Consider the following 16,008-nt stretch of genomic DNA (forward strand, 5'->3'; position numbering starts at 1 on the left):
CGAGGGAAGCAGGGGTGGTACAGGAGGTCAGCGAGCATACAACAGCAAGAGAGGGATTCCTCCTCACTCCTCGCCCCAAAAATACATATAGCAAAGATCTACATGTAAAAATAAGGTCATAAAAGTAACCCCCCAAAACATGAATTTATGACTATGCAAGTTTTAAACTTCATGAAAAACGATACTAGAAAACAAGACAAATTATAAGCCTGGAAAATGATTCCCAGCTTTAATATTCAGAAAGCTCATATAAACCAGTAATAAAAAGACAAGCAACCTAATTGAAAAATGAGCAAAGACTAAGATCAGGAAGTTTCTGAACAAATTTAACCTCACTCTAAGTGCAAATTAAAACAATAGGTACCAATTTTTACTTACCTTGTTCAGACTGCAGACTCTTCAATGTTTGCCAATGCTGGCAAAACAGTAGAGAAACACATGCCACTAACCTACTATTAGAGTACAGATCTGTAGGATCTTTTCTTGAGAGCAATTTGGTAATATAAACAATTTAGCTACTCTCAACCCAGTAATCTTATTCTACTCTTATAGACTCAAAGTATGGAAATAGATAAAAATGTATTCACCAACAGTTTTTTCCCCCATCCATTTTTGACAACAGTCTCAAGCTGTAAGCTCAAAGACTGGTTAAGTGAATTATATTAAAGAAATACTGGACTTCCCTGGTGGTTCAGTGGTTAAGAATCTGCCTGCCAATGCAGGGAACATGGGTTCAATCCCTGGTCCAGGAAATTTTCACATGCTGTGGAGCAACTAAGCCCCTGTGACACAATTACTGAGTCCGCTCACTGCAGCTAGAGAGTAGCCCTCGCTCACCAAAGCGCAGACCCAGCTCTGCCAAGAGTAATTAATTAATTTTTAACAAATACAATGTGGCCATTAAAAGGAACTTGGACTTTTTAGACTAAAAGTTGTCCAAGGAATTTTATGTTTTTTTTTTTTAAAGTAGTAGTGAATGTAAGACATGATCCTCTTTTGTCTTATTTAGCGAGTAGTTTTAAGGCCACATGTTCGCAATGAAATCTTCCAGAAGGATAGTGAAAGATCTCTAGTGGGGAATGGAAATAGGAAAGAAAAGTTTTCCCTTTAGCCATTCACTTGTATTTAAGTTTAACTGCCATATTACTTTTATAAGAGAAAAATGAGAAAAAAAACCACAAAAAACATTCCCTTTGTAATCTAATCTACCATTGTTAACTATCTCCCAGTCTGAACCTCCTGGATCAATCGACCTGCTGCCCATCCCCTGGAATATGTCTTGCTCCCACCCTCTGATTTGCCTTTGGTTGTTCATTAACTATACCTAGAGGCGCTTCTCTTCTGGTCAGAGCTCTGCTCAGCCCTCCACCCTGCCAGGCACAGCCATCGTGGGTCCTCTGCACGCAGGGCTCCTGACCAGGTGAGCCTTGGCACCTGCTGCCTCCTACTGCTGGCCCTCCGAGAGGGCAGTGGCCGTGTCCTACTTCCCTCCAGCAGCCACAGTAACTGGCACGGTCCTTTCACAGAAGTTGCCCAACAGCTGAGCCACAGCCACGTGAGGCGCTACAATTCTATACTTAAGATTTAATTGTGTTCACTCAATTATTCTAAAGCAAGAAAACAAATACATGTTCAATGGATTTTCAGCAACAGAAGGAATTTCTATTCAAACTAAATATTACTCTAGAATTCTACCAGGGTTAAACCAGATCAACTTACTTCTGGCATTTTCTTGTTACTTAAAGCTTTACTGTTTGATATTTGACTTCCCTGGAAATGAAAGGTCATTCATTTGAAGGCAAGCATATAACAAACTTCACATACAAGATTAAAATGAGCGGTGAAATTTTGCTAAGACATTCAGCTTTATTCCTTTTCATTCCCCAAATATTCCCAACTTCTTAGAAGGAATAAGCAATTGGATAATATCTTAGCCTTCTGTTTTATTTTATGGATCTTTTATTTAAAATCTTTACAAAATATCTGAAACTAATATATATTCAGTTTTCAGTTCTTTGGTTCCTTTTTTTGGTGTCTTACGTTTTAATCCTATTCGTGTAAGGACAAATCCCCATGCTAATAATTAACTCCTTTGTGTTGTTCATAAAAGCTTAATTATTGGAGAGCTTTTTCTCCCATTAGGAAAGGAAATAACCAAAGGCCATTCCCTTCCACCCTCAAGTCACCACTTCTTCAAGGACCTCACTAGATCACTCTCACACCCATTTCTATAAAGTGTTGCCTGTGGTCTACACACAGTGAGGTCTTCTAGAGAAGACTGCTTACATTAAGACCACAGCCTAGTGTAGTCTGCCAGGCTTTTTATAGTATAAAAACTATCTATTTTACACCTTTCACACACAGAGAGTCTACAGGTGGGAGCAGGGCCAAGATTTCTATAGGACTGGCAAGCGTGCTGGAAAAGAGAGTACCAGGAGACTGGGCCTACTTCTGTGTTTGCACAGAAAGCCTGCTGAACTTACTTAGATTATTTATTATAAAACAGTAAGCATAACCAATTATAATAAAGACACTTGTATTCAGTTGATATAACTTTATCATTTGGGAGTAAAAGTTATTGGGGAGGAGGTTGCTAGTAGAAATTATAATAAGGTAAATTACCCCACCACCACCACCGGTGCTATTTTTCAGCCACTCCTTGGCACTGCCGTTGGATACAGATCACTGAAAGACACCAATGTGCTTGCATATTTGTATTAAGAGCCTGACTGCAGTAAAGCAATAGTTATGATTTTAAGAACATCCTTTCATGGTACCAAGGAGCCCTGTCTGGTTGTGAGATTGAGGAATGAGGTCAGAAACTAGGGAAGTTAAATTTCTCTCTTCTACCTACTTTCTCCTTAATCCCTAGAAGAAATGAGTAAGAACATGGACATGAAAACAAAGTAAAAAGAACTGCTGTGGAAAAGTGTCAGACTGCTGGGGTGGTGTTTACAGAGTCCAACACAGAATTGGAAAGGATTTGGACCACTGTTTCAGGATCCTCTAAGTGGCGAAGAAACAGGAACATATCAGAGCCACAGGATAGTCGGTTGGTCACAAAGTTATGTTTATTTCAAGTTTGCTATGCTCACTTTCACCTCAGTCAAGTTATCCAAACTTAGCTTGGTTTATTTTTAGAAGGAGGGGGACAATGACTGCATTTCATTACCTACTCCTTTATTTTAACCTCCTCCAATACACACACCTCCCAGTATTTCCTCATCACACAGGAGTCACTAATGCTATACAAGGAAATTATACAAAAGGGTATTTAGGTCTGGCCCCCAATATTCCACTGTTCCTATCAGAGATATATAAACACTAACCCTCAGGTTGACTTCTAGCTAAACACAGGCAATCATACTAGTATATCACCACTTCTTTCCTAAAACTTAAGAATAGTAGTAAAGCCCTGAACCCACAGGATAAAGAGAAAAAAGGACTGTAGCACAAAGAGAAACAGGAGAGTAAGCATTGTCTCAGAACAGAGCCGGGGGAGGGGGGGATGAAAAAGTCAAGGAAGGTATAGTCTTGGATCTGAAGAGTGAGAGGAACCAGAAGTGAACCACCTGGCCCTGCAGGACCCAGAGAGAGGCATGGAGGTACCCAGGCACAGTGGAAAGCAGGGTTGAGGCCCAGTGGGGGTTCATTTAAAAGTCAGGAGTGCAGTGCAGTTACACCTCCGCCCAGGTTTCCTCTCTCAGCCCTCTTAGCTAAGCCACCCTTAAAGAATGGGAGCTGGGTGGACTTATGGCTGATTCTTGTTGATGTATGATAGAAAACCACAAAATTCTGTAAAGCAATTATCCTTCAATTAAAAAATGAAAAAAAAAAAAAAAAAAAAAGAACAGGGGCTGAGCTGAACTTACCCTCAGGGCCTCTCCAGTTAGGAAGGCTCTGCCGAGAAAAGTGGGATGTAAGGCTTCAAGGCTGTGCAGGTGGGAGGTGGAGAAGGAAGGCAGGCCAACAGAGGAGTGAAAAGAAAAGGGCATCTGTGTTTCAGGTCCTCTAAGTCTGTCTTAGACAGACTATACATATGTCTATATATTATCTCTGCAACCATGAAGTAAGTTGGAATGTGCCTTCCAAGTGAGATCCACATGGATCAAGAGACAAAGCTTGATACGATTCTCGCCATGTAGGGACAGGTCCTATAAACCTGTCCTCTTATTCACTACAGTCATACTTACCGAGCAAGTTTGCTGAGGCCAAGAACTTGCTTGTTAGGAAGATAACCGATATGGACCTTCAGAAAAGACAGAAATCATGAACTAAGTGAAACACAGTACTTCTTTGTGATAAAAGGAAACAATACAGTATACTTACTATGTAGTTCAGCACAGTGAAAACATATTTCTAAAACATCTAGATACTTTAAGATAGAAAATGAAACACTTGCATAAATAATTAAAAATTACATAAATGAAATAAAAGGGAAATAAGAATGATTATTAATAAAATCACAAGCTTGAAGTATTGTCATGGTATTTCCTTGTGAAGTTAAACTCTGGATACAATTCTTAAAATCCTTCCTCTGTTGAGAGGAAACTGTCTCAGGAAAGTGCAAATTATCCCACAGCAACATTAAAATGTAGTTAAAGAAAGCGTCCTTTAAACGGCTGAAACTGTAACTACAAATATTGCCATTCCACACATCATGGTGGCCTTGAATCCCACCCTGTTGCAGATCTCTGTTGCACAGAAAGAGGGTGCCCATGCCCTTTGTCGTGCTGGGAAGCCCCATTTCTAAGCTGCTGGAGAACACCATCCTCCCCACAGGGGGAAAAAGGACGCAGTTACCAGTTGGGACTCAGAATGAACCTGGATCCTAAGTCCTAAATTCTTGTAGGACCTACTATAAAGCAAAGCCATTTCTATAATCTTACAGAGCACTGGTTAATATCTAGTATGAAAATGTTACCTTTCAGTCAAGTGTTAAGTACGAGAGGACATTAAGTTCTCCAAAAAGATTAATAAACGATCATTTATAGGCAATCAATTTACCTAATATAAAATGACTAATTCATTTGCATGACAATTTGCCAGTCTTAGTTTCATTTGTTCACCTAATATTTACTGTACACTTGAATAATCAGCAACTAGTCATTTTAATGACTAATTAGTCATTAGTCATAGTAATAGGTGCTATGCTTCGGGAGTCTGAGAATACCAACTCATCACCTTCCTGGTCAGCAGAAAGAAAAAATTATGTAGCACCTGGACACTGGGTATTTCAAAGAAAAATCAGAGTGGAAACTTCCCCATAGAACCAAAATACAGAAGTATCATCGAGATTTACATACTTATATGCAGAGCTATAATTTGTTGGCACAATTCTTAGTCTTCTTTAAGATCCCATCATCTAAATGACCACTTTAGACAATCATCACTGAATAATATGTTCAAAAACAGAGCTAATGAGAGCACAGACACAGAGGCAACCACAGCAGAAGGTAAAAGGGTACAGTGGAGAGAGACTGAGTATAGGATAGAGCTCCTGGTTTGGCCCCAGACTAACTCCCTATGTCTTCTTGGACAAGTCATAGCTTCCTAAGCCTAACTTTCTCACTTAAAAGGTAGCGACGAGCTCACACATTCCCTCATGTTTTAAAATCCTGAACCCTGCTGTCACAGTCCAGCATCATTAATTGTGGAACTACCAGACCATATATGCCTCCTGATATGATGGAATACAGAGCTCTCAGCATCCCAATGAACTACTCTATTCAAATATGTTTTTAACCTTGAACTTAAGAAGTTTTAGATCTAATCTAGTATATAGAAAAATCCAAAGACTGAATGGAGAGCAAATTCAGAAACTGAGAGGCTCTACAGAACAACTGGCCTAGTAAGTTGAGTAAAAGAATGTCATTAGCGTGGGTAGGTGGGTGGCTGTCAGGGGAGACTATTTTAAAATAAGAGACTTCAGATGCGTAACAACCAAATGTATAAGCCTTATTTGGATTCTGGTTTAAACAAACCAACCACAAGACAGTTGACACACCTGAGAAAATATAATATGGATTAGTTATTAGATGCTATTTAGGAATTACTGTTACTTTTGTCTGGGCTTCCCAGGTGGCACAGTGGTACAAAACCCGCCTGCCACTGCAGGAGATGCAAGGGATGCTGGTTTAATCTCTGGGTTGGGAAGATTCCCTGGAGGAGGAAACGGCAACCTGCTTTAGTATTCTTGCCTGGAGAATCCCATGAACAGAGGAGCCTGACAGGCTACAGTCCATGGGGTTGCAGAGTTGGACATGACTAAGCAACTAGAACATGCACACTTTTGTCTATGGGAGTGCTACTGTGGCTAAGTAAGAATATTTTAGAGATGGGTATTAATAATTAGTAATGAAGAGTCCTGTTGTCTAAGATACTTCAATATATTAAAGGACTTACTGCCAACTTTTAAGGTTGATAATCCAATCAGAGTTATACTTCTCAAAAAAAAAAAATCCTTATCTTTTAGAGAAATATGCTAGAAGAAATTACAAAAAAAAAAATGTCATCTAGGATTTGCTTCAAAACAGTCCAGTGGGGACATATATATTAACAGAACAAGACTGGCCCTTTACTGACAACTGTTGAAACTGGTTGATGGGAACATGGAATATTATATACTAATCTACCTATTCTTAGATATGTTTGAAAATTTCTACAATAAAAGGTTTAAAAAGAGATGCCACTACACACACATCAGAATACTAAACTTAAAAACACTTAAAGTGCCAAACGTTGATGAGGATGTGAGTGACTAGGACTCATGAGAGTAAATGAAATGTAAACTGTACCAAATTGTTACAACCAATTTGGAAAGCTAAAAGTCAGTATTTAATAAGTTGAACATAGGTATACCCTGTATCGGCAGTTCCACTCCTAGGTATACTGCTAAAGAAATGCATGTGAGAGGTGGGTCAAGATGGCAGAGAAGGAGGATATGGAGCTCAGCTTACCCCACTCCCCAAAGTCACATCAAAAATCCGTCTACACGTGGAACAATTCACAAAGAAAACCAACTAGAAACTGACAAAAGATTTCTTATATAACCAAAGCTATAAGAAAGATCTCCATGTAATCAGGTAGAGATCTGATTATGAAAAAAAACCCTAGGGGCCAGTGGCCCTAGGAAAGAAGGCCCACAGGTGCAGACCCTCCCCCTGCGGAGCCCCCTTGCCTACTGGGAGGTCTGCTCGAATAGACAGAGGGGCTGGAGCGGCCTAGACTCTTCTCGCAAGGAATGTATACATGCTAGCTTGCTAGCAGTCAGTGAAGAGAGACTAGCTGTGGCTCCACCTGGCTTCCACATGTCCCAGTCCAAAATGCTTGCTGAGGGAGGTAGGGGTGCACGGGAGGAGTGCTGCTAGTATAGATGACTCAAAGAAATGTAAATATATACCATCATCTTGGATTAGAAGGATTTTTACTGTGAAAATGGCCATATGACTCCAAACACATATCTACAGATTGTGTCCGACTCTTTACAACCCCATGGACTGAAGCACGCCAGGCCTCCCCGTCCATCGCCAGCTCCTGGAGTTTACTCAAACTCATGTCCATTGAGTTGGTGATGCCATCCAACCATCTCATCCTCTCTCATCCCCTCCTCCTCCCACATTCAATCTTTCCCAGCATCAGGGTCTTTTCAAATGAGTCAGTTCTTCATATCAGGTGGCCAAAGTATTGGAGTTTCAGCTTCAGCATCAGTCCTTCCAATGAATATTCAGGACTGATTTCCTTTAGGACGGACTTGTTGGCTCTCCTTGCAGTCCAAGTGACTCTCAAGAGTCTTCTCCAACACCACAGTTCAAAAGCATCAATTCTTCAGCACTCAGCTTTCTTTATAGTCCAACTCTCATGTCCATACATGACTACTGGAAAAACCATAGCTTTGACTAAACAGGACCTTTTTTGACAAAGTAATGTCTTTGCTTTTTAATATGCTGTCTAGGTTGGTTATAGATTTTCTTCCAAGGAGCAAGCATCTTTTAATTTCATGGCTGCAGTCACCATCTGCAGTGATTTTGGAGCCCCCAAAAATATAAAGTCTGCCACTGTTTCCCCATCTATTTGCCATGAAGTGACAGGACCAGATTCCATGACCTTAGTTTTCTGAATGTTGAGTTTTAAGCCAACTTTTTCACTCTCCTCTTTCACTTTCATCAAGAGGCTCTTTAGTTCTTCTTGGCTTTCTGCCATAAGGGTGGTGTCATCTGCATATCTGAGGTTATTGATATTTTTCCCGGCAATCTTGATTCCAGCTTGCGCTTCATCCAGCTCAGCATTTCTCATGATGTATTCTGCATATAAGTTAAATAAGTAGGGTGACAATATACAGCTTGGATGTACTCCTTTCCCTATTTGGAACAAGTCTGTTGTTCCATGTCCAGTTCTAACTGTTGCTTCCTAACCTGCATACAGATTTCTCAAGAGGCAGGTCAAGTAGTCTGGTATTCCCATCTCTTTCAGAATTTTCCAGAGTTTGTTGTGATCCACACAGTCAAAGGCTTTGGCATAGTCAATAAAGCAGAAGTAGATGTTTTTCTGGAACTCCTGCTTTTTTAGTGATCCAACAGATGTTGGTGGGTTTGATGTCTGGTTCCTCTGCCTTTTCTAAATCCAGCTTGAACATCTGGAAGTTCACGGTTCAAGTACTGTTGAAGCCTGGCTTGGAGAATTTTGAGCATTCCTTTACTAGTGTGTGAGATGAGTACAACTGTGTGGTAGTTTGAACATTCTTTGGCATTGCCTTTCTTAGGGACCGCAATGAAAACTGACCTTTTCTAGTCCTGTGGCCACTGCTGAGTTTCCCAAATTTGTAAACTATTTGTAAAAATCAAAATACCTAATCACAGAACTGAAACAAGTAACACTAAAATTTACTAGAATTGTCATTTACAATTCACTAGATTTGTCAAAACAATCCTGAGGGAAAAGAGAAAAGCTGGAGGCATAGTTCTCTCAGACTTCGGACAATACTACAAAGCTCCAGTGCACAGAAATCGGTGGAATAGGACAGAAAGCCCCCAAATAAACCCACGTACTTACTTACGGTCAATCTGTGACAGAGGAGACAATATACGATGAAGAAAAGACAATCTCTTCAATAAATGGTGTTGGGAAAGTAGGACAGCTACATGGACATTAATGAAATCAGAACATTCCCTCGAACTATAAATAAAAATAAACTCAAAATGGTTTAAAGACCTAAATATAAGACATAACGCACCATAAAACTACTAGAAGAGAACATAGACAAAACATTTTCTGACGTAAGTCATAGCAATATTTTCTTAGATCAGTCTCCCAAGACAAAAGAAATAAAAGCAAAAATAAACAAATGGGATCTGATCAAACTTACAAGCTTTTACACAGCAAAGAAAATCATTGACAAAACAAAAAGACAATCTATGTAATCAGAGAAAATATTTGCAAATGATGGGATAAACAAGGAGTTAATATGCAAAATATACAAACAGATCATACAACACAATATTGAAAAAAAAAAATCCATCAAAAAATGGGCAGAAGACCTAAACAGACATTTCTCCAAAGAAGACCTACAGATGGCCAACAGGCACATGAAAAAAAATGCTAATTATTAGAGAAATGCACTCAAAACCACAACAAAGTATCATTTCACATAAATCAGAATGACCATCATCAAGAAGTCTACAAATAATAAATGCTGGATAGGGTGTGGAGAAAAGGGAACCCTCTTACACTGTTGGTGAGAATGCAAATTTGTGTAGCCATTGTGGAAAAACAGAATGGAGGTTCCTTTTAAAAAAACTAGAGTTACCATATGATCCAGCAGCCCCACTCCCAGGCATATATCCAGAAAAGATACAAACTCTAATTCAAAAAGAATGTTCACAGTAGCACTATTCATATGAACATCACAATGTTCACAGCAGCACTATTTATTAATACAATAGCCAAGACATAGAAACAACTCAAGTGCCCATCAAGATACAATTGGTTTATGACGATGTGTTATATGTATGTGTGTGTGTGCACGTTAGTTGCTCAGTTGTGTCTGACTCTGTGACTCCATGGACTGTAGCCTGCGAGGCTCCTCTGCCATGGGATTCTGCAGGCAAGAATACTGGAGTGGATTGCCATTTTCTTCTGCAGGGGATCTTCCCAACCCAGCGATCGAACCCGGGTCTCCCACGTTGCAGGCAAACTCTTTACCGTCTGAGCCACCAGGTAAGCCCAGTTTTATGTATACAGTGGACTATTAGTTAGTTAGTTAAGTCGCTCAGTTGTGTCCGACTCTTTGCGACCCCATGGACTGCAGCCCACCAGGTTCCTCCATCCATGGGATTCTCCAGTGGACTATTACTCAGCCATAAAAAAAAAAATGAAGTATTGCCATTTGCAGCAACATGGATTGAGCTAGAGAACACTAGGTGAATAAAGTCAGAAAGGGAAAGGCAAATATCATATGATATCACTTATATGTGGAATCTCAAAAATAATATACAAAATAGAAACAGACTAATAGACATAGAAAACAAACATGGTTACTAAAGGGAAAAGCAAGAGGAAGGAGATAAAGTAGGATACAAACTACTATACATAAAACAGATACGGAATGAGTATTTACCTTATAGCACAGGGAAGTATATTCAGTATCTTATAGTAACCTATAATGGAGAAGTCTGAAATATAGATATGTATATAGCTGAACAACTTTACTGTACCCCTGAAGCTAATATAATATTGTAAAGCAACTATACTTAAAGTAAAAAATAAATTAGGGAGTTCCCTGGTTGCCTAGTGGTTAGGATTCTGGGTTTTCACTGCCATGGCCCAGTTTCAATCCCTTGTTGGAGAACTGAGATCCTGCAAGCCACATGATGTGGCCAATAAATAAACAAAGTGTTTTTTAAAATTAAAAATAAATAAAAATGTTAAAAAGAAATATGATGCAGAAAAAGAATGCTGGTAGCAGTATTGTTTGTAATAGCCAAAAAGAAAAAACAAAAAAATCACCACCACCACCAACCAAAAAACTCAAACACAGAGAGAGAGGAAAAAATACAAATATCCACCAAAAACAGAACAATAAATTGTGGTATGTTTGTACAAAAGAATTATATATAGCGATGAAAATAAACAAACTACAATGACAGGCAATAACACCAATGACTCTTGCAATGTAGAACAAAAGAAGCCAAACACGAAAGAGTACATGTTGCAGACTCCACCTATTTATATACAGTGGTTGAAAAACAAGCAAAACCAATCAATCTATAAGGTTAGAAATCCATATACTGTGCTGACAAGATGGGTTGGGGATTAACAAGGGGCACAAGCTGAGCTTTCAAGACATTGATAGTGTTCCAGTTCTTGATCTGTGAGGTAGTAGGGAATAGCCTAATGAGCTGTACATTTTTCTACGTCTCATTTCTACAAAAATGAAAGAAATACTTTAACAAAAAATGTGAGGCAAATGTTAACACATTAAATTTAGGTAGGTATATTCATATCACTATTTCCTATAAGTCTTCCACTCAAAAATTATTAATAAAAAGTAAAAAAATAAAATTATGATATGGGAGGAGGGAAGAGAACAGGACAACTCTTGGTAACCCACATGTTCTCAGAGGGATATTTAACTACAACATTAACTTTATCACAAATTCATTTTTCCTAAAATATTTTAAAAGGGTTGGAAACAAATCCACTAATACTATAACCTTTGCCACAAAAAATTCTGCAATCATTACCGCTCATGTCACATTACATGAAAGTATAGCTTGGATCAAATATTATTTAGTTAAAATAAAGGGCAAAGGTTTTTCAGAGACTGCAGCAGGTACCTAGAAAAAAAGATGGTCTTTAATCTCATTATTTTAACCTATTAACATGGTATTTACTGTGAAATGCTTGCCCTGAAGGGCTTTTGCTACTTGTTTCTATTTAGTTCATTTCCAGCCATTAAATTAGTTGGGCTGATAAAGAATAGATATTCATGTGTTTCTGGGATATTAAGAATTACCAGGTGACAGTTTAAAATATAATTATCCTAACTTTAAAACTGTCATTGTGCTTTTAAACATTGTTATGAAACAACACAGAAAAACTTACCTTTCCAACAAAAGGAACTAGATGATGTTCACACATGGAAAACATGTCTATGTCCTTCACAATCACCATCTCATCATGATCTTCATCAAATATGGCATCATTTAGGACATCTGAAACCAGAGGCTTGCTTTAGTAATGTTTCCAATTTTACAGTAAAATAAAGAATAGAAAAGTTAGCACTCCATAGGTTACATATAAATTGACAGTCAAGAATGTTAATCCTAATTAAAACATGAACAGCATGCAAATTAAAGCTAGCTATTTTTCTCCCACCAAATTAGCAAAGTCTTTTCTTTAAATCATAGAAAATCCTTAGGATATGGTATTACATTTAAATGCAGGATTACCAGTGTATTTGCAGCATAATAGAAGAATAGAAAAAGAGGGAGGAAAGGAGACAAACTATGCAAAACAAAAGAATGGGTGTTTCTGGTGATAAAAATGGGCTACTTTCACTTTCTACCTCACATCGTCTTGTACCTAACACTTTGTCTATAATGAACATGTAGAAAACTCTATATGAGAGAAAGTTAAAATAATGACATAAAAAAATTAAAATAATGAGATTAAACACCATCTTTTTTTCCAGGTAACTGCTGCAGGTTCTGAAAACCTTTGCCCTTTATTTTGACTAAATAAAATTTGATCCAACATATACTTCTGTATAATATGACATTAGCTTTCTGACTTCTGAAGCTATATCCAGATACCCATAAACTTGACCTCTATTATTACTATCCCAAATAATTTTCTACTCTTATAATATTTTCTAGCTATTGTATGCAAGCATCAGACTCATTCTAAATAGTTGCCTTCCTCCCTTCCTAAGGAAATTAACACTATAGTTTTTACATGTGTGCCTATTCAGGTTGGCCCTGGGTGATGAACAGTGTCTGGTTTAACCTGTGGACACGGTCACACGTGGCCAGGCTTACAACGACATTTAGAAACGAAAACTTTATTGTTAAAAACTACACTCATATCTGAACAGCGTGGCAGACTGGGCATAATCAAGTCATCTAGCTGCGTAGTTTCAGAGATTTGGGGATACCCAGTCCACACAGTATGAGACAGAAGAGAGGAGACGAACAGAGCTTGTGGCCACCTACTGCTACTTCCCCTCAGAGAGGCAGGCTGCTGAGCGAGTCACGGAGAAGATGTGCAAATGTCCACCCGCACAGCCCCACCTTCCGTGGCTCCGTCGCTACCAGGAGAGAGTCATCATTAAACACAGCTGTCATTGCCTGTGTTAGGCCATTCAGGGACACACCTGACTGTGTTGCAGAGCAGTCATTAGTGTGGTAAACAAAAGTGAACACGTGGGGTTTAGACATACAGATAAACACAACAACCCTGTTGAGAGAGGTTGATAAAATCCAGAGAGAAGGCTCAGGGCCATTCTTTTAAGTAGATACTCCTTCTCCAAAAGCAGTTTTCTATTCTGAATATGAGGCCTTAACCTTCAGCTGTGTTTTTGAAAGAAGTTCAAAAATAGATTCTCAATGCTCCCCAAAGGATCCTGGAGTTCTCCATGATTTCAATGTAACGGTACTGCCACTCATAGCTGACTAAAATCTTGAGTCACACAAGGAATCTCCCTGAAAGTAAAAACAGAATTTTTTTTCTTAAAGAACAAAAGAGAATTGTCAAATACAGGAAGTGTTCATTTGTCTTCTCTGGCAAAGAATGAGAACATACCCTTCTAAGTTCTGACAACAACCATATGGCATGTGTTAAATGTTGGCCCTTGAGTTATGCTTATGTTAGCAACTGGTTCCATCACTAACTGCTGAATCTTGAGCAAGGCACTCTATGCCTCAATCATCTCAGCTATAAAATGGTCATGAAAAAAGCTTCTACTTCATAGGGATATCCTGAGAATTAAATAAGATAATCCACTTGTGTTTAGAAATATGCAGGTGGGATCAGTGGTAGACAATAATATTACTATTACTATAATTATGGTTAAGAGAAGTTGCCAAACTATGTTCCCATGCACGCTGATGTACGTGCATGTGTGTGTGCCAAGTTGCTTCAGTCGTGTCCGACTCTTTTCGACCCTGTGGACTATATTAAGCTAATTAAGCCTGCCAGGTTCCTCTGTCCATGGGATTCTCCAGGGAAGAATACTGGAGTGGATTGCCATGCCCTCCTCCAGGGGATCTTCCTGATCCAGGGATCGAATCTGCATCTCTTATGTCTCCACAGTAAAGCGTCTGCCTGCAATGTGGGAGACCTGGGTTCAATCCCTGGGTCAGGAAGATCCCCTGGAGAAGGAAAATGGCAACCCACTCCAGTACTCTTACCTGGAAAATCCCATGGATGGAGGAGCCTGGTAGGCTACAGTTCATGGGGTCGCAAAGAGTCGGACACAACTGAGCGACTTCACTTCACTCTTTGCCACTAGCGCCACCTGGAAAGCCCACATTGATGTACATCACAATTTAAAAAGCAACAATTTGCTTCTAAGGAACAGACTACAGAAAAGGAAAAGCAGTAACTTTACTATGGAGAAACATGGCAGACACTCCCTTAATCAAGTAACGGAGGTTAACTTTACCAGTATAGGGGGCTTCCCCAGTGGCTCAGCCGGTAAAGAATCTGCCTGCAATGCAGGAGAACGGGATTCAGTCCCTGGGTTGGGAAGATCCCCTGGAGAAGGGAATGGCTATCCACTCCAGTATTCTTGCCTGGAGAATCCCATGGACAGAGAAGACTGGTGGGCTAGGGTCTGAGAGTCAGATATAGTTGAGCAACTAACACAATAAACTACAAGTAATAAGACATATTGATATTATGTAGCACCTAACACAAGACCATGAGCAGGGCACATCACCTCTGTAGTATTCTTCCCAAAAATCTGAAACTGCAGTCTAATCACCAGACAAATTGAAGGACATTCTACAGAATACCTAATGTGCATCCTGTGCTCAGTCATGTCAGACTCTTTGTGACCCCATGGACTATACCCTGCCAGGCTCCTCTTTTCACGGAATTTTCCAAGCAAGAATACTGGAGTAGGTTGCCAACAAAATACCCAGACAAGTATTCTTTTAAAGAAAGATGAAGAGGGAATTCCTGGCAGTCCTCTGAGTAGGACTCTGCACTCCCACTGCTGTGGGCCTGATTGGGGAACTCAGATTGTACAAACCATGCAGTGCAGCCAAATAAGTAAATGAAAAATAATGAAGATATGGAAAGATCAAGGAATTGTCCACATTAAAAGAGACTAAAGACACATAACAACTAAAAGCAATAGAAAAACTAAAATTGAAATAAAGCCTGTGGTTTAGTTCACAGTGTTGTGATTGTACCATGGTCATGTGAGATGGTATCATTAGATGAAGCTGGGGGAGGGGTATATGGAATCTCTCTGTACTACCTTTGTCATTGTTCTATAAGTCCAGAAGTATTTCAAAATAAAAAGTTTAAAAGAAACAACAAAACAATGTCTATCAACTGTAATGTATAAACAGTGGAGCACTATTCAGAAATAAAATGGGATAAAATAATGATTTGTGCACTGTGGTTGAACATCCTAAGAATTATACCAGGTGAAAGAAGTCGCATACATACACACAAAAGAACTATGTGAGATTCTAGAAAAAGTAAATATAGTGATAGAAAGGAGGCAGATGGTGTATCAGAGACCATAGAGATGGGAGACAGGATTGGCTGCAAAAGGATATGAAGACATTCTTTGTTTGATTGATGGAAACCATCTAAACCTTGGTTGTATTGGTAGCTATGCAAATGTATGAGTTTGTCAAAATTCAAATTGTACACATAAAGTTGGTAAATTTTATTGAATACATGTTGCAAATTAATAGAGCTTTCTTTAAAAAAAATTGTGGTATATTATGCAACTTTTTGTGTAAAAGTCGAAAGGAGGAGTTATGAACATAA

General features: G+C 39.0%; 1 protein-coding gene across 2 annotated transcripts in view; it reads right to left on the minus strand.

Moving 5' to 3' along the window:
• The window catches only part of GCH1 (GTP cyclohydrolase 1), a 52,218-nt gene that overhangs the window by 8,096 nt on the left and 28,114 nt on the right, over nucleotides 1-16,008 (minus strand). For both annotated transcript variants that reach the window (XM_020883069.2, XM_020883068.2), the window contains exons 2-3: nucleotides 12,103-12,212; nucleotides 4,194-4,249 (exon numbers count right to left, since the gene is read on the minus strand). In XM_020883069.2, the coding sequence (XP_020738728.2) occupies nucleotides 4,194-4,249; nucleotides 12,103-12,212 (166 nt within the window). The remainder of the gene's footprint in view (nucleotides 1-4,193; nucleotides 4,250-12,102; nucleotides 12,213-16,008) is intronic.

The sequence above is a fragment of the Odocoileus virginianus genome, chromosome 6 (genome assembly GCF_023699985.2).
Source record: "Odocoileus virginianus isolate 20LAN1187 ecotype Illinois chromosome 6, Ovbor_1.2, whole genome shotgun sequence".
Lineage (NCBI taxonomy): Eukaryota > Metazoa > Chordata > Mammalia > Artiodactyla > Cervidae > Odocoileus > Odocoileus virginianus.